The sequence below is a fragment of the Salvia splendens genome, chromosome 3, assembly GCF_004379255.2.
Source record: "Salvia splendens isolate huo1 chromosome 3, SspV2, whole genome shotgun sequence".
Classification (NCBI taxonomy): Eukaryota; Viridiplantae; Streptophyta; class Magnoliopsida; order Lamiales; family Lamiaceae; genus Salvia; species Salvia splendens.
In genome coordinates, this window is record NC_056034.1 from 36,738,538 (window position 1) to 36,761,705 (window position 23,168).

At 35.5% G+C, this 23,168-nt stretch overlaps 1 protein-coding gene and 1 long non-coding RNA gene across 2 annotated transcripts; both read right to left on the bottom strand.

The window, feature by feature from the left end:
- Positions 1–4,480: 4,480 nt before the first annotated feature.
- On the bottom strand, positions 4,481–5,647 carry LOC121796951 (phospholipase A(1) DAD1, chloroplastic-like). Its single transcript, XM_042195706.1, has one exon. It carries the CDS (start codon positions 5,645–5,647, stop codon positions 4,481–4,483), a length of 1,167 nt encoding a protein of 388 aa, XP_042051640.1.
- A 9,890-nt stretch (positions 5,648–15,537) lies between these two features.
- Positions 15,538–23,168, bottom strand: LOC121793810. Its single transcript, XR_006049171.1, has 3 exons — positions 22,443–23,168; positions 21,226–21,491; positions 15,538–15,808 (listed from the first exon to the last, which is right to left on the bottom strand). It is a non-coding gene; the product is annotated as an uncharacterized LOC121793810 (long non-coding RNA).

Sequence of the window (23,168 nt, forward strand, 5' to 3'; positions counted from 1 at the left end):
AATCATGCTCTAGAAGACTAATGATTCAAGAACTTGATATAAGGTTTACTTATATTCAATCATTCTCTATATATTTTCATCTGATAATACAGATTATTGATCAAGCATAAATCAAATTCAATTCCATCTCACTAATTAGTCATCGATTCATCTTTTAGAGGAAAAGGATAGCATCTCTTTATCTCATATAAATATGTCATTTAGATAAGAGTTTTAATGTGTAATTAAAAAAGTAAAAAATAAGAAGAAAAAATAGTTGAAACGAAGTAGTAGATGGTGGGGGTTATAGTCAATCGCTAATTAATTAACATTCACAAATTAAAATCAAATCTTAGCCATTAGATTAGGAGATCTAGTAGTTAAAATAATATCACGTGAATTATATTTTAAACTTAAATGATATTAATGTCATTTCTTATATATGGTAGTTAAAATTAATCACTTTCTCTATCCTCAAAATCATTTTAAAAATTTAAATTTACATAACTCTCTCTATTTAAATTATATTTCGTAAAAAATATATCAACGTAAAGGTAATTTCATTAGGATTCTAATGTGATCTCAATTGCAAATGTTCTGATAATGATCGGATGATGAAATTTTATAATTTTTATTTCAATTTTCGTATATGTTGATAAGCAGATTTTATATCAATGAATGCATCAAACAATATCAATATAATGCATGTACAATATCAATAAAAATGTGTTGATATTTTTTGGTACTTGTGTTGAGATTTTCATGTAACTGTGTTGGTATTTGTAATACACTATGTTGATAAAAAAACGTGAAAATTATTATGTTATAACAGATTGACTATTTTACCTTTTTATTGATACTTTACCTACTATTTATTGAAATATGTGAGCTTTAATCTCAGCCTCTCATTTTAAAATTTAATGGTGTATGATTGGTTTTAGTTATGGATCAGATACTATATGCATTTTAACATGACCCGATAGTGGGGTACATAAATGACAAAGTAAAAAAAATAAGAAAAGTTTCCACATATGGATTTAAACTATTCTAAGAAACAAACAAAAAGTAAATTCAATCTATGTCTATATGACAGATGAAGTAATATTTTTTAATTAAAACTCGAATCGCTCCTATTAAATGGTTGGGTATGCCCACTGGATTTTTTTCGAGATATAAATAAAGATGATCTTTTTATGCCATAGAATTGGAATTGTGTTAGGAATTTGAATTCTACATAATTGAATTTGAAGATAGTATCTATTTTATTTCCAAATAAAATTATATTCTAATTCTTAAGTCTTTGTATAGTATTTTAAAAATTAACCAAAATTTAACATTATTTTCTAATATGAGTATATTTTTTTATTTTTTATATAAATTGTGTATTTCTACATTATATTTCATTATATTTGAGTTCTTTGTGTGAGTGTATATTTCTGAATATGTGTATGTGTGTGCGTGTGTTCTATGCATGGTGTGTTGTGTACGCAAATTGCAATGTTGTGTTTGTGTGTGTTGTTGAGCAATGTATGTATTATGTGCGTGGCGGAAACAAAAAATTAAACGCTACAAAAAACAACAAATTTACCTACTGAATTTTTCCTCGATAATTCCAATTTTTTCCGTCAATAAACAGTATTTACGATGGATTGCAGATGGAAAATTCCTCCAGTAATTTACAAGTTGGTAAATATTTTTTAAACTACAGAATTCCGCCAGTGATCCATCAAATCTATCGATAACACTTTTTCCGTCAGTATTCCGTCGGTAATTCCTGAGGGATTAGTTAATTCAACTTCTTTTTTTGAAGTGAAATAATATGGTGCTGGAATTTAAAACACAATAATAATATCAAAACATTCAACTTTATACTCACTCTTTCCTCTATTTAAAATCTCGGTTTGACTTGACACAAATTTTAAGAAATGTGAAGGAAAGTGGTGAAAAATGTTAGTGGAATATATGTCTCATCTTTATCTAGTACTCCCTCCGTCCATAAAAAATACACTAGTTTTACCATTTTTGGTGTCCACCAAAATTAGACTATGTCTAAAAAGTGGAAAGTTTTCAACCAATACTAACCCTACACATCATTCTAAGAGCATCTCCAGTGGGCGGACATCCCACTAGGACATCCACTAGGACATCCCAAAAACACCTCCTGCCACGTCACTAGGACTTCCCATCCCACTGCCACGTCACTAGGACATCCCCTCCTATGTCCGCCCTTCCCACTAGGACATCCCGCAATAAAAAAAATCACAATAATTTAATTACGTAAAAACGGAAATATAATTTTGACACGGAATACGGAAATATAATCCCGGTACCGTTGTCGCATTTCCGCTGACATTTCCCTCCAGGTCGATGGGAAACGCCGGAGTCTGCGACTCGCTCGTGGCCGGGGAGTTCCTATCGTTCTCCATTAAAAGTAGAAATGAAATTTGTAGTAAAAGAAGAGAGAAACTTGTTAACAACAAGTGGTGCAAATGAAATGAAGTTCAACGAGCCGTATATATAGGGTTTAACCCTTGCCACAGTGGCGGACGTCCGCCCGCCCGTCGCAGGGACGTCCGAGGACACCCGACGTCCTCACGGGACGTCCGTATCCGACCCTAAACGCCACAATGGCGGACGTCCGGGTCGCCCGTCGCGACGTCCGACCGGATGTCCGACCGGACGTCCGCCATTGGAGATGCTCTAAATGTGAACCCCACAATCCATTAAGACGCATTCCACCACCTTTTTCCTCCCTCCTTTATCTACCATTGGAGATTGTAGCAATGTAATAGAAGATGGGAAAACTTCAAGTTTCTACTTTCAGGTTTTATCTATTTGTATTGATGTCTATACTTTTTTAATATGGATGGTGTTACTTTGTCAATGAGTGACTATACAAGTACGTGTACACTCGAAGCTACTTTGAGTATACAACCCCCGCAAAAATAAAATTATAACCCGAATCACTCGTAGTTAAATAGCTCGACAACTAGATAAGGTTGACTTGATTGTCATCTCTAACTGAACTTGTAAAAATATAAATAAGTTAGGAATATTTGTCACTAAAACTACGAACTTTGGACCTAATTCTAGTATTTTCCAGGAACTAAAAATTTGTCAAAAATATCACAAACCTTATATTTTGTGTGTAATTTTTAACCTGACCCAAATAAGGTATTTTTGGCGAAAAACTTATTTTGCGTAGGCAACTGTGAAACGTTTATTGATATGTTAGATTAGTTTTTAAGCTAATGACAAATAGGATAAATAAACCAAGTAGAAAGCCACGTTGATTTAAGTATGTCAAGTAGAATAAAAAAGCCACGTACGTTAGATGGATATGATGATTTATCCTCCATGGAAAATAAGACATAAAATATAAAATTTATGATATTTTAGACCAAAGTTGATGTGTTTAAGAACCAATATCCCAATAAAATAATAAAACATATTATTGTCTATACAATTTAAATAAAAAAAACCTATATCCATGTTCTCATATTAGGAATGGTTTTTACTAGATCTCAACCCAATATGTATAGATCTTGAATTGTCCTGAACGTTTTACTTAAAAGACTAGCTCACACGTGTGTACACATATTTTGATCTAAAAATGTCGATTGAAGTCGTAATGTTTGTTGCTCTTTTACAAGCAACTTAATGAATATATCTAAATTCATAATTAAGTTTATTTTTTATAAATGTAGGAGTCCGTTTTGTAGAAAGATTAATATTCAAATACACCAACAGAATGTTGATTCGAAAATACTTATAATAAAAACAAAGATTCGAAAATCTAATGATCAAATTAATGTTGAACTCATAAGATAATCTTTACTTGTATTGTATTTTAAATTGAACGGAAACTAATCTCCCATTATTCAGACTATGACTTAAGGTCACTATTTACTTTAATAATAATTGAATGGAATTTATAAATTTCCTAAAATATGGGACGGTGGCCTTTGAATGTTGATTATCTTCAGACCGTCAGAAAAATTGGATGCATATTGACGGCGACCCGGTTCGATAGCAGCAGTCCTGAACCGGGTCGGTGGGAGCTGGGTGCCATATTTCTTTCACTACACCTTTTCTAGTAATCATTGATAAGATTTCCTTTCTCATTCTTTTCCTAAATAAGACAAAATAAAACTTTTTTTGAGTACCGCCCAAAACTCACCCTCCTATATTTCTACGTGCTACTCCACTTAGTGCGCCCTTTGGAATTTTTAAATTATTCTATCAGCGCTGCACTTTTACCAACCCTAGAAAAGTCCCAAGCAAAAAGTTTCAATCTTTAGCCATGCCACACGAAGCTAGTCAAATATAGAAATATCTTGATCGAATTTTTCCTATTCTTGATCTTTTGTACAATGATCACTCCACGTTAACTAGTGGCAAATGACTCATACCTTTACAGATTTTTGGGATCTTGGTAAAAGTAAAAATAAAAATCAATTAAATGTATACATTCAAATGTACTGTACGTGGAATGGAGAATTTATTGAGCAAGGGTTTTGTTCATCATTTTTCTAGCGGTTGCGCGGAATGGGCAATTGGAGCTGACGAAGCCATCGACGAGGTGGAGGTAGGTCTTGAGCTCGTGGCAGGCGGCGATGTTGATTCCGCTGAGGTCGGGCGCGTCACGGCTGCTGAGGCGCAGCTCGCACCCGACGTCGGCGTACACCCACTGCATGTCCTCCACGAGCTTCCTCACCCACCCGGCCGCGGCCGCCGTGTAGCTGCCGGAGAAGTCGTTGTTGTCGATGACGAACCCTGGCACTTTCGTGATGAGATCGTCGGAGTTCACGATGCGGAGGACCTTCGTCCCCTGCTCCTCGAGGCGGCAGCGGAAGCTCCAGTTCCCGACGCGCGGCCCCGCGAAGGAGATCACGGTCACGAGCGGCGCGTGCTTGAACGTCTCCTTGATGTCGTAGGCTGCGATGGTGGCAAGCGCGGCGCCGAGGGAGTGTCCGGTGATGGTGAGGCTGAGCGGCTCGTCGCCGTATTTCTGTAGAATATTGGATATTTCTTCTCTTAATAGAGTCTGCAAGCTCGGCTTGTTACCGGATGCTGACGTGTACAGGCTGAGGAAGCCGCTTTCCACCATGGGCTCGTCGTCGTCGTCGTTGTTGGACAGTGGAGTGAGATTGGTTCTCATATTCTCTAGCCATTCGAGGCCGGTGGCGGTGCCGCGGAGGGCGATGACGACGTCGCGGCGGCCGAGCCTGGCGATCTCCTTGCGGTCCTGGCAGACGGCGACGTAGCCGATCCAGCTGGACTGCATGGCCATCCAGGTTGGGCCGCGCTCGGCCCAGCCTGGCAGCTGGATTCCGGATGTGGCCGTGAGATTCTTTGTGACTCGGTATCCGGTGTTGGGGAAGCCTGAATTGGGGAGAATGTTGGATTTGGAGAAGCGGCAGGAGGCGTAGGAGGAGGAGGAGGAGGAGGAGGAGGAGGTGTCGAAGTTGCAGGAGCAGTAGGCTGCCTCGACGAAGTTGCCGTACCTTATGATCTCGCTGCGGAGGGTGTCGTCGAGGGGGTCAAGGAGGCCTTCCCAATTGTCGAGTCCATGGTAGTCCTCCCACCTCTGGCTCAGCTTGCCTGCGGGGAGCGGCGGTGACGACCACTTCATTTGCTCCAACTTATTTTGATATTGAGGCTTCATGCTGATATTGCTACGCTTAGTAGCAATAGTGGTGCTCACATTTTGGAGTGTGGAGATGGATGCTCGGCTGCATGGCCGTACGCATTTTGTAATTGGTAAAATCATTTTCTCTCTATGATTTATTATGAAACTTTAGGAATTCCTCTCTCTCTCTCGAGAATCGGAGATGTTGGGTTTTTTCGCTTATTCGCGGGTATTGAGTTGGGATTCTTATAGGGGAGATGGGAGTACTGTGTAGTAAAGTGTTCATGTGGACTATTATTGGTCAACATTGGTGGAGCACCTCAAAGTTAAGTACTACTAGTGTAACTAAAGTCATACATCCATATATGTAAAAATAAATACTAATAGATTTTTATTTTCTTAAATTTATGAATTTTACATTTATTACTCCAAAACAGTATTCCGTATCTTTGAAAAATATAAAGAAAGTTAATTAATAAAGTTTGTGGTATTTGAGTCTTTTTTTAAGGAAGAGATCAAAATGTAAAACTGAGATACATAATGGGGGACGGAGAGAGAATATGAATTCAGCAATAGGGATTGTAAGCATAATGCGAGAATATATAATATTTCTTCAACGAAAAATAGTCTTATTTATTACCAGCGTTAAGTTTATTTCGGAATTGGCAAAATGAACGAAAGAAAAAAAAATAGATAAAATAGAAGGAGGAATAGAAAAAATGGTTAAAAAGTTTCTATATGTAGGAATCTAACTAATTTTTATGCAAGGACCAAGATGAAAAATAAAGTGGTCGAAAGAGTTGTATCACTCTGTCTCAATAAAGATGACCAACGTTCCTTTTAGGTTTGTCGCAAATAAGATGATCCATTATCATAAATAGAAACACATTTATTTCTACTTATTCCTTCTCGCTTACTTTACTTTCTTCACTTAACACACAAAATAAAGTTGCATAAAATCTCGTGCCGTACAAGGAAGAAGTCGTTTTTATTGAGACAATAAAGTTGCATAAAATCTCGTGCCGTACAAGGAAGAAGTCATTTTTATTCAGACGGGGGAGTACTAATATATGGAGTATGTGTGTGACCAGCGGCGGATCCAGGTGGGGTCGAGTGGGGTCAGCCGACCCCACCACCGGCCGTTGAGTTCGGGCGGGAAGCTTCTTTCATCAGCCTCCGACCCCACAATGTTCACGTCTCCGCCCCAACGCAGTGTGAGAAATGAGGAGACTGAGTAGAGAGAAAGGAGTCTCATCGCAGGAGGGAGGCGGTTGTCAATGGAGAGATTTTAGAAGAGATTTTTCAGTATTTTTTTCCATAAAAAGAAGATAGTAGAGATGTTGAAAACAAAGGGTCTTCTATCGTCATTATTGTTTTCTTTACCCTATATTTAGTTTACCTAGGAAGCTATTCATTAAATATCTTGAACTATGTGTATTAAATGGTCAATGGGCTTTGAATTTTTTATTTGTATTACTTCTCTGAAGTATATTAAAAATATTCTCTATAATTTCGACGAAGCTAAATCAATAAATCAATTTATTTAAAATAAACACACACTTAAAAAATATAAAGTAAATATTAGTACTTGATTTCTTATAATTTTAGTTTATAATTTAAATTTTCTAACCATAATATTCAAATTCAAATTATTTCTGCATTTCTAAAACTTGGAATGTTAAAAAAAGATATACTCCATCCATCCGTGAATAAGAGTCTCGTTTTTTTCATTTCGATCAGTCCTCTAATAGAAGTCCCGGTTCATAATTACTATAAATGGTATAAAGACTCACATTCTACTCACATATCATTTAAAACTAATATATATAAGTGCGAATCACATTACAATAACTTTCTTCAACTCATTTTTTTAGCATTTCTTAAAACTTATACCGGAAGGAAATGTGACTCCTATTCTCCAATGGATAGAGTACTATGCACTTTTTAGAATATAGAGACTAGAACGAATTATTTAAATTAAAATACATGTTTATTTAAATAATTAATTTAAATATTTATTACTTCATTTTATTCGATCCCACCATATTTAGTTTCTGGATTCGCCATTGTGTGTGACCCGCGCGTAGTCGAGCCTGTAGGTTTGAATGAGAGGTAGGAACGCTAACTGTACGTGTGGTACGTGATGTGTGTACACAATTAAAGAGAAGGAAAAAGAGATGGAGTGTGTAATAATGCTAGGGTTGGTAGGGACAAAAGATGCATATAACCGGAAAAACAGAAACTGTTGTGACAATCGGTCACAAGGCAGAAGCGAGATCAACGGTTTATATTCAATCTGCTGGACGGAGAAACGTTGACCCTACTTAATTTAATTTTATTTTATAATTGACGGCAGGGAACTTTAGCCTTGTATTTACTGCCGCGTGACCCTCGTTTTAGTTTGCCAACAACGCATGCATTTCATGTCAAAGTAGGATAATTGAACTTAGTTGTCATCCATATTAGATTAAAATCGGTTTAATTAGTATTCATCCAGATTCCAGAATATAAAATGTGAATTAATGTTTTTATTTATTTTATATCATTTTTTTACAGATAAGATTAAAACCAAAATAAAATTAGATAAATTAATTATTTAGTAGTAGTACTATACTTCACTCGTCTCTAAAAATCCAAATTTTTTAAGGACGCAAGTTTTAATGCACAATTAGTCAATTTTGATGAATGGACTAAAATGAAAATCATTCATTATTTTGTAGAACGAATGAAGTATTAAATTATAAAGTGACAATTGAGCTAAAAATAAATTAAACTAATTTTTTCCATATTTAAATTTTTTGTTAGTAAATTGTGAAATAAATTTTAATTTGTTATTTTAATTAGATAAATAATTATATCAATTAGGGTTTTCACTCCCCCACCCATACTCCAACGAAAGGAGTTTTTTCAACCAACTGGCCACCTCTACCCTGACCACCCACCACCTCATGATTGCCTACACGGAAACGCCTCAATTCCACACACATAAAATTCAAGAATCAAAACAAAAAAAATCAACAAATCGAACACATAATTGGTATACGGATCACCAAATCAACAAATTAAACACATAATTTATACTTTATTCGAGTGTTTTAAAAAAATTGTCATCTCTAGACATCCTCTTGCAACACTATCTTAATTGTACAATCAAATAAAATATAATGAAAATAATAGGAGTATAATTATAAATATGCTGTTGAATACGGATTTAGATACATTTTTTAATCTATATATGAGATGTTATGGATGCTGATGTTGGTGGAGTCAATGCTAACATTTTTTATGGGTAAATAAATAGAAATATTGTTTAAAGATCGCGTTACAATAAACTCGATCAAAAATCTTTGGTCTCAGATATTAACCACTTTTATGACTAGACAGTAGTCTCATGAATACACACTCAGCCTCAAGTTCATCCCAAAGTAATAATTGCATTGAGCTAGCTATCATTTTTCTATATATTTGTTGATAGTAATTAAGATACAAAATTAAGTGTAATTGATATGCGCATGCAAGATTGGATTTTATTTATATTTCTAAGTTTAATTAGGTTAATTTGAGTGATTTACTTACGACACGGAATTACATAGAGTTGCAACAAATAACTTAGAAGTCCCTGATTTGGTAAATTTTAAAATGAAATTGTTTCGTCTCTCAACAATAATAGTATAACTTAAATTTATACGTCCATGTGTACTGCAGGCATTCTGCAGACAGATCGTAAGTCAGAATATCAAAATTAAAGAAGCGTTCGTGTGTCAAGAAGTCTACCTATTTCTATTTAAAAGTCAAATATCGTACGTTTCTAATTCCTTTTTTTTTATTTAAAAGTCAAATATTGTACGTTTCTAATTCTAGTATATATTTTTATTTTTATTTTACGTGATTAGACAAATCTGTACTTGTTAGGTCATGGTGCACTTTGAGTAATTCAATTGTTTTGTTTTAATAAAACTTGTGGACTATAAAGAGATCGTTATCTAGTGATTTAATGCAGAAACTATTTTCTAAGCTATTTTTTCTAATAATCATGGCGCTAGGTTAAATCGTTTTTATTTTCTTTCCCTTTTCAATTCCTTTTATTTTAAATACTCTCTCCATCCACCTTATTTTGTCATTATTGCTCACCCACCAATTAATATCTCATATTTTTTTACTATTTTTGCTAATGAACTTCACATTAAGTTAACTTTATCTAACTCACTTTTTATTTAAAAGACTAATATATAAAAGTTATGATACATTTTTCACTATCTTTTTCCACTCACTTTTCATATTTCTTAAAATTCATTTCAAGTCAAAATGAATCTATTGGTTGTTGTAATTTAAAAACATATTACACATAATATTCAATTGAAATCACCGGTTATTATATGACATTAGATCCGGCAATTATTTTTTACATTTAAATTAGGTAAGATCTTATCCAAAAACATTTAGCGTGGAAATGAATCTTGCAAAAATATCATGATTATACAATCTAGTAAATTATTCGTTATTTTATTTTATTATTATCATTACTTTTCATTCTTATTTTGAATAATCTGAAATAATATAAACGAACCAAGATAAAATTGAAAATTTAGAAATGCTGAATTATTCACAAGAGCACGAGGGTGGTTGGCTCTAAAATGGTAAAACATGCCCTTTTGGAGCACTCCCAAATTTACTTTACAAAAAGAGAGCAAAAAATAAATCAATAAACGATTTATGCAAAATGCACGCCACCAATATTGCATGTGACCTTTGGCAAATTTTGTTTAATTGTCGAGGTCCCATTACCCCATTTTTTACAAAATACTATGTAAAACTTACTTATATTAATCTTTTGCTCATGCAGAACATTTCAAAAAATCGAGTAATTATTTGACGCACCATATTCTAAATGGTATACGAGATTTACAATAATTGAGAAGGTGGCCTACTTGCACATTGCACAACTTGTGACATTGCTATTATACCTTTTTTTTTGCTATTATATAGTACTACTTATAATTTGGTGTAACGCTAGGAATGTGTAACATAAATTGTCGACCTTTTCTAATGGAACAATCAAGATTTTACCATCTAACATTTTGGGAATTAGAATAGATTTTAAACCGCCAGTATCAAATGTATACCCTTTTCACGGTGTAAGGGATTACACAGTACAATAAGTGTTTTCTTCAAACATTTCATCATTTCATGCGAGAAAATTCTATAATTATGTTGCATAAAATCAAAATTTGTGAAATTTGTTGAACTTTGGTGAAAACAAAGAACAAAAACTAAACATAAAGATAATACTATAAATTAGTAAGTAGTACTAATTAATAGTCTGTCCTTGGATTATGAATTTAAACTACAGTTAACACTGGAAAATTAATAATTGCAAATTTTCATTGTAATTAATCAAATCCCTCATGCACAAATACGATTGGAATGAATTTAATATGTGTGCATTAATTCTTAGCCACAAATTTCGGGTTTTCAACAAAAAGGGAAGTTGAAACAAACCTTCTTCATGTATACTGAATCATAATTAAAATAAAATGGCAATGAAAAGATGAAGGTTCATCGCTGCATATGAATGTTGTGGCTCAAATTTTGTCACGTGAAATATTTCCGCATGTTTGTTGCTTACATTTTTCATACCCAATTTCGCACTATACACCATTTGCGCAAGCGTGGTGATTACCCAATTAAATTAAATTTTTTGTGGATTTGAAATTTTCCACGTTTTGTTAATCTATCTGCTTTTTAAATGTCACGTTACAATATTTGGTTGTGATAAGAGCTGTATTTTTTTGCCTTTGCTTGCATATACATTATTATCTAAAGCGGGGGACACAGAAAAATATCAAATATCCTAGTTGGAGTTGACTATATATCTTTATAACTACTATATATATATTTCTTTCTTTACATAAAAATAAACACTATTTTTATTTTTATTAGTTCTAGAATAGTAAATACTCTTTTTATTTTTTTCGTCCTCCACTAATAATATTTTTTATCCCTCTTTTATTTTATAAATTACACATTAAAACTTGTATCGATTCAAAATTGTCTATATTTATAGAACGAAAATAGTACATAAAAGATATTAAAAATCACAAACACAACAACTATAAAAATATTAAACCCAAAACATTAAATCTGTGGATAGATTTATAATTTGTTAATATAGTACTCCATCCATCCCATATAATATGAAACGTTTGTTTTTGACACGAAATTTTATGTAGTGTATTTTGTGAGTTAATGAAGAGCGATAAAAGTAAGAGAGAGAAAAGTAGAGATGATGGTATTTTCATTTTAATAAACGTTTCATCTTTAATGGAAATAAAACGTTTCATTTTTATTGGGATAAATGGATACAATTTATTGAAAATAGGTTATGAATTTGGAAGGAAAATTAATACCCGTGCTATGCAATTTGTGATACCATCATGTATTTCATCTATTCAGAAAAAGAAAAAAAAACATCATGTATTTAATCTGTTAGTACTATCGGTTAATGAAAGAAATGGTAGTAGCACTATTATTCTAAAACAATAAATACACAACACAGCTTTTAAGTATATTTTGAATCAATAAATAAATTGACACAGTTTTTGAGACACTAGTAATATTATTATATTATAAATTGAATCATCTTCTTCATAAATACCCGGCGGCCATTGTTGTCCATTTTTGTCTGCAATTTTTATTTTCAGATTTATTTCAGCCCTTTTGTCATATAATTTTTGATAATTTAGTCTTCAAAAACATTTATTTAGTAAGGGCTATAGATGATTTTTCAAAAATTTAAAAGAACTTAGAAGTAGAAAAAATAAAAAAAATTATATTTTGAGTAAGGGCTTAAGCCCCACCTTTTTAATTTTTTAATATTGGTTGAAATTTGAAAATGTGAATCATGTTACAGTTGCAAAAGTTCCAATATTTGATGTATTTCATAACACAAATAAAAATTTATGTGCAAAACCACAGACAAATGTGTATATTAATGCTTGATTAGTGTAACTCGATCAACAAAATGTTACTCCACTATTTCATAAAATAAAATATACATATAATATTGTTATTAATTTCATTTTTTATTATTTAATATTAGAAAAAGTAATAATACTAAATTTTGGGTACAAGATCATTGACATTGTATATTATATTAACAATTTTATGATAGATGTGTTTGATATTTTATTAATTATAAACATATATATGAAAAATCATGAAAATATTAGTATTAGATTTGTCATCAGAATATATGCAATTAGGATATCATTAAAATTTTATAAAATTACATTTAAATTAATATATGTTTTATGTGAAAATACTGTAAATCAAGATGTTTTATTTTGAAAAAATGCATGAACTATACATTATTCTCTCACATACTTTACTTTTTTTCCACTTTAATTATTTATTAGTACTTCAAAAAAGAAGTGTGTCAAATAGCATGAGATAAATGGAGTTTTATTTTTTGCTAAAACGTGATATGAGAAGTGTGACATCCCAAAAAGGAAAGCGGCTCACTTACGGTGGTACGGATGGAGTAGAAAATGATTTTATTTACTGAATTGGGTATAATTAAAGGCTATTGTTTTGAAATATTTATATAAAAAAGTATTTTTGGCCCTTAGACTATATGTATTTGAGATACAAAAAAGTTAATTAACTTTGTTAAAATTATTAATGCATGAATACACTTGTCAAAAAGACGAACAACATGATATAAAATGGTACAAAATCTAATTTAACAAAAGTCAAACTGTAAGTGCCTCATTTTAAGGATATATGCATGCTCGAGAAGTTTAATTTTTACAAATAACGCGAGAATCCAATTAAAAACAAACATGAAAATACAAGCAACTAAATGCATTTTTTGCTTTATATGTTAACAAATTTGCAAGTACAGCATCCGTATATATGTCTATCTAATTAGATATAACGTTCTATTAACGTAGATCATATTTATTCCATACTCATCTAAAATGCCGTTTCAAAAACCTTGAATTTTTTTCATCTTTTATAATACTCGTAGTTGAAAGTTTAAAGTGTTTGACCGGACTATGTCCACGTTTAAACGTAGAATTTAGTTAGGCAATTTAGCAGAAATTGTAGAACATTTTGTATATATCATACTAAGGTCAAATGTCTCAATTTCAAATAATATCAAAAATTTATAGTCGACTTCCTCACACCTCTTAGTGCAATCCAGTGTAGATGAAATCTCCGGTTCAAAAATCTCCCGACTAACCCGTCAACACGTATGAATTAGCCTGAATAGCCCAATTCTGTAGTATTTGGGTTGTGATTTCACAATCATAACCCTTTAATTTTATAGGCCTATTTGGTTGATCCACAAATGTTAAGCTAGATTAACATCATTAATTATAACACTGAATCCACTTCATTATGTACATATTGTGGCCGTTCAGTTGGCCCGACAAACCCAATACTTTGTCTAACTCAAGTTTTATCAGCCGTTCGGTTTCCAAGATGTAAATCAAATTCAGCCCGAGACTAACTAAAAGCCCGCTTGAAGCCCGCCTGCCAAGTACTATTTTCACTTTAATCTGAGACAATGAATCGCATCCATACCCCAACGACTATTTTAATCTCACAGCGCCTGTCCTCTCTATTCTCTCTCTGCTCCATCTTTTCTATTTCTCTCGTCGATGCAAAAATTATTAAGATTGGAATTTTTTTTTCTATTCTTTCTTTTGGGAAGAAATGATGATGATAATTTTGGCCTTTTAATTTATAATTTATTTTTATTATTTATGGATCTTAGAATTAATAGTTTTCAATTGTTGATTGCTTCTTTATTTTGAGAATTGTTTATTAGTAGATGACGGTTGCATAAGATTTAATAGTAATATATACCAGTATGATTTATCTAGATAATTAATTAATATGTTTTATTTCTTTAACTATTAATATTGATTCATAATATATTATATCAAATTAATCTAAATTAATATTCCTGATTTTGTTATTAATTTTATTAACTAGACATCCAACTAAAATTATCTTTGATATAATCTTGGCAACCAAACAACAATATACATTCAATACTAATTTAATCTAAAGATAAAGCCCATCTTTCTCTATCCCATATTGAATCTCACTACTATTTTATCCATTAAACCGAACAACACCATTGAATATACCGCATTATAACAAGGGTTATTTGTACGTAAATACACCAAACTTTTAACATTTTTTTATTTTTGAATCTAAATGCATGAACTTTCAGTTTTTTTTCCAAAAAAATAATTTTCCTTTAAATTGAAGCTGACGTGTACATCGGAAGTGCCAATGTGGCAAAAAACGGTGAGAATTGAAGCTGAAAAATACACGAACTTTTGAGATTTTCTAGAATATCCCCTAAATTACTTTGAGATTTTTTAGAATTTTTCCCAAACATTGAAATTTTCTGATTTTTTCCCCAACAATAGATTTTTTCTAAATAATTAATGTCCAACACTTTCTCAATTTAGACATAAATATTAATTTATATTTATTTAAATTTATGGAGAGTGATTTTTTTAAATAATATTTCATTAACATTTTTAAAATAACATCATTTAAAAAATAAAATACATAATATAAAATATGAGTATATTCAAATTTTACATAATCACTTAAATCGTGAATATAAAGTATTACTCGTATAGTATGTTATTTTTATCTCCAATGCCTCTGATTTTGCTTACTTATATTTATTGTTTTTTTTGCTCGTTTCGCCCACCTTTGTTACACTACTTCCCTTTCTGCAGGGATCTTTTGGTTTCTTTTCGAAAAGCAACGGGTCAAAGGCCACAGAGGAATATATTATACAGTTTAGTTAATTTTACATTCAGATCTGTCGAATATCACAGGGAATATCCCCATAAATAGAGAAGATTGCAGAAAATCAGTAATTAATTCAATTGTATAATTCTCTAAGAATAGGTTGATTACAATTTATGACATTTACCATAGATAGGGAGAAGACTTTACTATAAATTGAGGGCCATGTAAATCATAGAACATATACAAGAAATACACGAAATTCTTCTTCTCTCAAACTCCTTTTTGCCAGTATGCAATATCCCACCTCTCTCGATCACCATCGTTAAGATGGTATCAGAGCAGGTTTATCCCGGGATCGAGACTCAGAAAAATATCATCACAGTCTCGGTACCTTTCCCGACCCTTTGAAACCTGCAAACAGAACAACCAATAAAATGTCAGACCACGGCTCCGACAACCCCTCAAACAACAACCGATCAATAACACTCTCAGCAGAACAATTTGCTGAATTTCTGAGGCTGAATGGGCCTCAAAAACCGTTAAACCCGGAGCCTTAATCTCATCCAGAATCACTAGGCGAAGTACATATCGCCACCAAGCTCGATGGGGACAACTACCCCTTATGGGCAAAGCTGATGAGACGGGCTATTGGTGGAAAAGGCCTGTCATCTCACATCTCTGGAGTTACAGACCCGCCACAACCATCCAAACCAAGTTACAACCGATGGCAACAACGAGACGATTGCTGCTTCAATTGGATAATCAGCAATATCGACGCTAGCCTCGTAAATGAGGTATCCCAATACGCAATGGCTCACGACCTATGGGAAAGCCTGGCCACAACGTACGGGAGCGGCGCCGATCAATTTCAAATCTCCGATCTCCACCGACAAGCCTACAGCCTGAAACAGGGGAATCTGTATTTGTGGATCTCCATCGACACTCGGGATCCAAACCTAATGGATACACCAACTGGTATTGAAAAGTATAACCAATACATTCAACGACAGAGGCTATACTAGTTTGTATGGACGCTAGATGATCGATATGACAAAATCAAAAGGGAGATTTTAAACCTGGACCCAATACCAACGGCAAGGAAGGCGTATGGACTGGTTCGGTGAGAGAGTGTCAACGAGCGGCTGATGAATCTCACACTAAAGGATCCAGGAATCGGCGTCGGACTTGGAGTATTCGACCGAAGCCAAAACCCTAATCCACCACCACCACCGTCTGCCAAACCCTACCGACGGGAAGAAGATAAGGGTAAAATGGTATGCACCCACTGTGGAGGGAAAAAACACACGAAAGAAACGTGTTTTCATCTTCACGGATTCCCGGAGTGGTGGGAGGAGAAGAAGAAAGCTCGTCAAAACCGGGGCCCAAACCGGAACGGCAGCAGAGCTGCGGCAGCCGTAACAACTGGAGACCGAGCCACCTACGCCGATTCCTCAGCGGGCGGCATCGGTACAACCGAAATAAGCGGAGGCGGCGACCGAGAAAAAACAGTACCGGAAGAGAAAGTCGTGGCCTCGGTTGCGAGGATATGGTCAGAAGGTAAAGTGATGAGGGAAATCATTCCCGGCAAGGAGCAGACGGCGGCAAGGGCCGAGGTCCCCACTGGAAGGGATCAACCCCGACGATGGCGGCTAGGGTTCCTGGAGTAGGCGATGACAATTTCGCCCTAAATCCCTCCAACTTTCAGAAATCCCACATTGACCCCCGAGCCAAATCTGTCTCCTAGAAAGCACCCTCAAACTCTCTGAAAACTCACCCTGACCCCCGAGCCAAAACAACCTCACAGATCCTACCCCATAAAAAGATCCTACCCCATAAAAACCGTTTATTTCAAAACCACCCCAGAATTCGGAAACCACCCAATATTCACCCCCAGACTTCACAAATATTCCACTCTGACCCCCACACGAAAACAACCTTTCAGATTGCAACCCAAAATTTGGAAAAATTCACAAACGTACCCGTTATACCGTGTAAAAATTCCTTTGATACCTTAGCCTGTTCCTCTATGTCCCAAATAGGCCCTAAAGATACCCATTGGATATTTGATTGCGGAGCGACTGATATAATGTCGTTCGATGCTTCAGATTTTCTAACTATCTCAAAATCCAATAAGTCTTATGTCCAGACAGCCAGTGGGGACCTAGCCCGGGTCCAAGGGGCCGGCACAATCAATATTTCCCCCACTTTACGCCTATCTAACTGTCTTTTTGTACCATTATTATCACACAAGCTCATTTCTATCAGTCATGTGACAAAGGAGCTCAATTGCAAATTACTGATGCAGCCTCAATTTTGCATGTTACAGGATATCAAGACGGGGACGATAGTTGGGCGTGGCACTGAGCGCAATGGACTGTACTATGTGGATGAGATAGCCCAACAGAGAGCTGCGATGCTAACTCACGGACCGACTGACAGGCAGGCTTGGCTTTGGCATCGTCGGTTAGGACATCCATCTATATGATATCTTCGCATGCTTTTTCCTAAGTTAGTCACTTCTATGAATTCTTTTTATTGTGAAACTTGTTTGTTAGCCAAAAGCCACAGGCATACTTTTAAATTGAACAACACAAGAATGAAAACTCATTTTGCTTTAATACATTCAGATGTTTGGGGTCCTGCTCCCATCACTGGGGGACAAGGTTTTCATTATTTTGTGCTATTCATTGATGATTATTCTCGCATGACTTAGATTTATTTTTTGAAACATAAGTCCTACGTTTTCGACAAATTCACTGAATTCTACACCCTAATTCAAACCCAATATCACCGAAATATTCGAATCCTTAGGTCCGATAATGGGGGGAGTTTGTCAATACAAAAATGCAAGATTTTTTTAGGAAAAGGGTTTAGTTCACCAAACGTCCTGTGCCTATACACCCGAGCAAAATGGAGTCGCAGAAAGAAAAAACAGATATATCCTTGAAATCACCCAAGCCCTTTTACTTGAATCCAAAATACCCAAATCCTTTTGGCCCGAAGCTGTAGCCACGACAGTTTACCTCATGAACCGATTGCCCACGGGAATCCTAAACTTCAAAACCCCCTTAGACATTTTCTCAAACCACTTCGAGCTCCCATCATCCTTATCTCTAGAACCTAGGGTATTCGGGTGCACGGTAGTCGTTCATATCCCTAAACACGAACGTACCAAATTTTCTCCATGTGTTCTTAAATGTGTCTTTCTGGGTTATGGCAAGAGTCAAAAGGGGTATAGATGCTATGACCCAAACACCCGCCAGGTACACACCACCATTAACTGTGACTTTGTGGAAGGAGAATACTTTTACAACCAATCTAGTAGTCAGGGGGAGACACAAACATCAGATAATGATCCGGATAATGACCTACTACATTGGCTGCCTACATCCACACCTAATAGTGGTACAAGAGAAAACCATTCGGGGGGGGGGGGGGAACCACATCCAAGTTTTGTCACAGATGTTGGTCCAACAGAGGAGGTTAGCGGCACCGCCGGGCCGTCACATCTAGTAATACGGAACGAGGTGCAAAGTGACATCGACCAACAATCAACCCCGACTTCGATTCCCGAGGTACAAAGTTCGAATATTGATAGTATATCTTCAGAAGATACTAATATTGATAGGAACAATTGAGTCGAGGGTGACACTAATGGCGGGGAAGGAGAGACAGCACAAACATATGAGCTACCTCCCAGAAGTACGAGAGGAGTCCCACCTCAAAGATACTCACCAGACTGGAAGGGAAGAAGGGGCAGATATGCAGTGGCAAATACCACACAGGAACAATTATCAGAAATGGCCCGAGCATTCAAAGCAGCTCTATATGAAGAAGAGGAAATCCCTCAATCATTTGAAGAGGCATCAAAACACAAACACTGGAGAGAAGCTATGAAGAAAGAGATAGATGCTCTGATAAAAAATGAAACTTCGGAGAAGTGCACCTTACCTAATGGGAAGAAACCAGTTGGATGCAAGTGGATTTTCACCATTAAACGAAGAGCAGATGGTTCGATCAAGAGATACAAAGCGAGACTTGTGGCGAAGGGATACACACAAGTATATGGGATAGATTATGAAGAAACTTTCTCCCCAGTTGCTAAACTAAACACTGTTCGAGCCTTACTATTCGTAGCAACATGTAAAGATTGGCCCTTACACCAGTTTGATGTCACCAATGCGTTTCTCTATGGAGAACTAGAAGAGAATAAGGAAGTCTATATGGAAGTACCACCAGGTTGCTCGGCAGAATTCGGAAAAGGCCACGTATGTCGTCTGAGGAAGACGTTGTATGGACTGAAGCAGTCACCTAGAGTCTGGTTTGGAAGATTTTGCCAAGCAATGTCTAAACAAGGATTCAAACAGAGTCAGTCGGATCACACACTCTTCACGAAGAAGAGGGGAGACAAGATTACGTGTTTAATTATCTACATGGACGACATGATCATCACAGGAGATGATAGTGAGGAAATTCAAAGCCTGCGAGAGAATCTGTTCAAGGAATTCGAAATGAAAGATCTAGGAGCTTTGAAGTACTTCCTTGGAATTGAAGTGTTGAGATCCAGACACGGAATATTCATAAGGCAAAAGAAGTATGTCCTAGATTTGCTGGCAGAGACAGGCCTATTGGAGTGCAAGCCGGCAGAAACGCCTATGATCCCGAACCACGGCTTAAAGATAGAAGAAGGGGCTACACTTGCAGATCGCGAACGATATCAGCGACTAGTAGGGAAGCTAATCTACTTATCTCACACCCGGCCAGATATTACATATGCAGTTGGCATAGTCAGTCAGTTCATGCACCGACCACAAGTTGACCACATGGAAGCCGCCTCGAGGATCGTCCGATATCTAAAAGGCACGGTGGGCTATGGAGTGTTTCTAGCGAAAAGAGAAACTCTAGAAATCGACGGGTACACCGATGCAGATTGGGCAAGTAATCCCGTCGATAGGAAGTCTACTGGAGGCTATTTTACCTTTGTTGGAGGCAACCTTGTTACTTGGAGAAGCAAGAAATAAAAAGTGGTGGCCTTGTCTAGTGCAGAAGCCGAGTTCAGAGGAATCAAGAGTGGACTTATGGAAATCATGTGGTTAAGGAGACTGTTAACAGAAATTGGCTACCCACCAACACGTCAAAGTCAATTATTCTGTGACAATAAGGCAGCAATTAGTATCTCAGAGAATCCGGTGCAGCACGATAGAACTAAGCATGTGGAAGTTGATCGACACTTCATTAAGGAAAACCTCGAGGCAGGTACCATCGAGTTCCCATTTGTACGTTCGGAAGAACAAATTGTGTCAAACATCATAACACAGTACATCTTGTTCGTATGCATTGCAGTTCACAAATTGTGCATTATATAGTCAATTATATCCATTACTCGTTACCATGTGAAGATTACATACATGTCTACGTACTATACCCTAGCCCCTAAGCTTATTAAACCCTTATGGGAAACAAGAAACGTGTGTCAAACATCATAACACAGCACATCTTGTTCGTATGCATTGCAGTTCACATATTGTGCATTATATAGGTAATTATATGCATTACTCGTGACCATGTGGTGCATTATTCGTAGCGGTTGCCAGCCATTATTAGATTACTATTGTACCCTCATAATGCACAAAATAGGACAAATAATGCAACACGGGATTAATTACCCAATGTTGATCTTGACCGTCCATTTCTCTAATCTAATGGCTGATATTAAGAAGGAAAAAGGAGGAAATATAGGAAAAGGAAATGAATACATCCCTATATATATATATATATGCAAGAGGCCAGTCAAGTTCTATAAGTTGGTATTATCATTGTTTGCATACCTGAAGATTCAGAGATTGAAGATTATGCATTGATTCAAGTTCTAAACACTCTATGGAAGTTAACCGGTTACTTGATAAGTCCAGGCTCTCCAGACTTTGAAGACGGGAAAATCCCAAAGGCAGCTCAACCAATTTATTGTTCGTCACTTTCAAAGACACCAATGAGTTCAGCAAAGTAATCTCAACTGGTAAATTCCTCATTTTGTTAAATGAAAGATCCAAGTCCTCTAAAATTACTGAGGCAGCCTATTTCTGGAGGTAGATATCTGTAAGAAAAAAAGACAATTGTAAAATTTTAACTTAGTCCAATTATATCACCCAATACAGACTCTATTGCAGTATTTGCATTCTACTTCAACGACTACTAGTTCGTTTCAAAGAACTAACCAGAACCATATTTTCAAATAAAAATTACATAAAAGTTGAGATTATTGATAATGTTTCTCAGATGGCACAGAAACATGACAGATAGAGCAATATTCAGAAAAAAGAGAAATAAATTGTAGTTCCGCCCAACTATTCCATACACAATTGTGTGCTTCAGAGTGTCTCAGCAAAGTCTCACACCAAACTACATTTTCTAATCAATGCTGCTAGAAACATTTAAATTGCACTTATTTTCGCAGTCTATAAATTATCATAGAGTAGATGAAATCATGAAATTGATTTCACAGATACATCCATGCTATGTGGAACATCAAATGGAAGTGTTCACACAAAAAGTCAGGGATCATTAAAAGAAATGCAAGGCGAGGAGACGAAGAAATAAGATATAGGTAAAGCAACAATACCCTAAATACAAATGTTTATACTGAAAAACAATCGAGTTTGATGACATATATATAAGGTTACTAGCTCGTCAGAATTTGATGAATCCACATATAGGTGGCAACAAAGTGTGAAGAACAAAAGATGTAGATGTAGATTAAGAGTTGAGCATATCTAGACAAACAGAAGGTTTATCATGGATGGTTTTTCTATACAAATCCTTACAAGATATATATTCCTTAAAAAAGTTGCAGATCAATCAGAATATCAGGACATTCTTCTACCAGAGAAGAACACACAAACATGCACCCTATTTTGAAGTATGATTAACACAGCCGCCTATCTTCTGCAAGAGAATTCCGCTTTAGAGCGATATCATACTAAAACAGAACACAGGTATGTGATAAAATAACAGCTGCAAAAGCATAAATATTCGAGATTATTTCTACCTTATGGAGAAGTAACGAACGGAGAGCCTCGTCAAACGCTCGAGCCCAGTAATCTCACGCAAAAGGGGGAAAGCAGAAGGCCTCGGGGCACTCTACTGAGCTCTAGCTCTTTCAGATTCCCCAGTTTACTTAACTCCAACTCACTAACTCCCGGGTCCGTTACCTTCACTTGCAAGCATTCCAGCTCAACCAGATTCCTAAACTCCCCAGGAAACAAGTTTAATTCATTCGCGAAAAACTTGATAGTTTTTAAACCCTTAAGCCTCCCAATCAAATTCAACTCATTCTTGTAGATAAAAACCTCCTCCACTGTGCTATCGTCGCCACTAACAAGTGGAAAATCGAGAACTTTTCCAGATATATCAATTACGGAGTTGAAATTCGAAGCTTTTGCGTCAGAATTTTCCACCGAGGCTTTCAACTTCCCTGTTCTCTCCTTATTTTCTTGATTCTTGGCGCTGGAAGGATCGATTTTCTCCAATTCCTCAATCTGCATTGCTTATTGCTCAGCCAGCCTTATTGGGACTTCTTCTGCAGAGAATTAGATGAAGAAATAATCAAATTGGACATGGACATGGACATGGACAGGGATAGGGAAATGCCAATATTGAGGGAGTTGAGATGACTCAATAGATTACGAATGTAATTGTACACGGGGGATAGAATTGTTTGTGAATTTGTTGATGATTGCGCAGAGAAACTCTAGATTATAATATGACCGTTGGA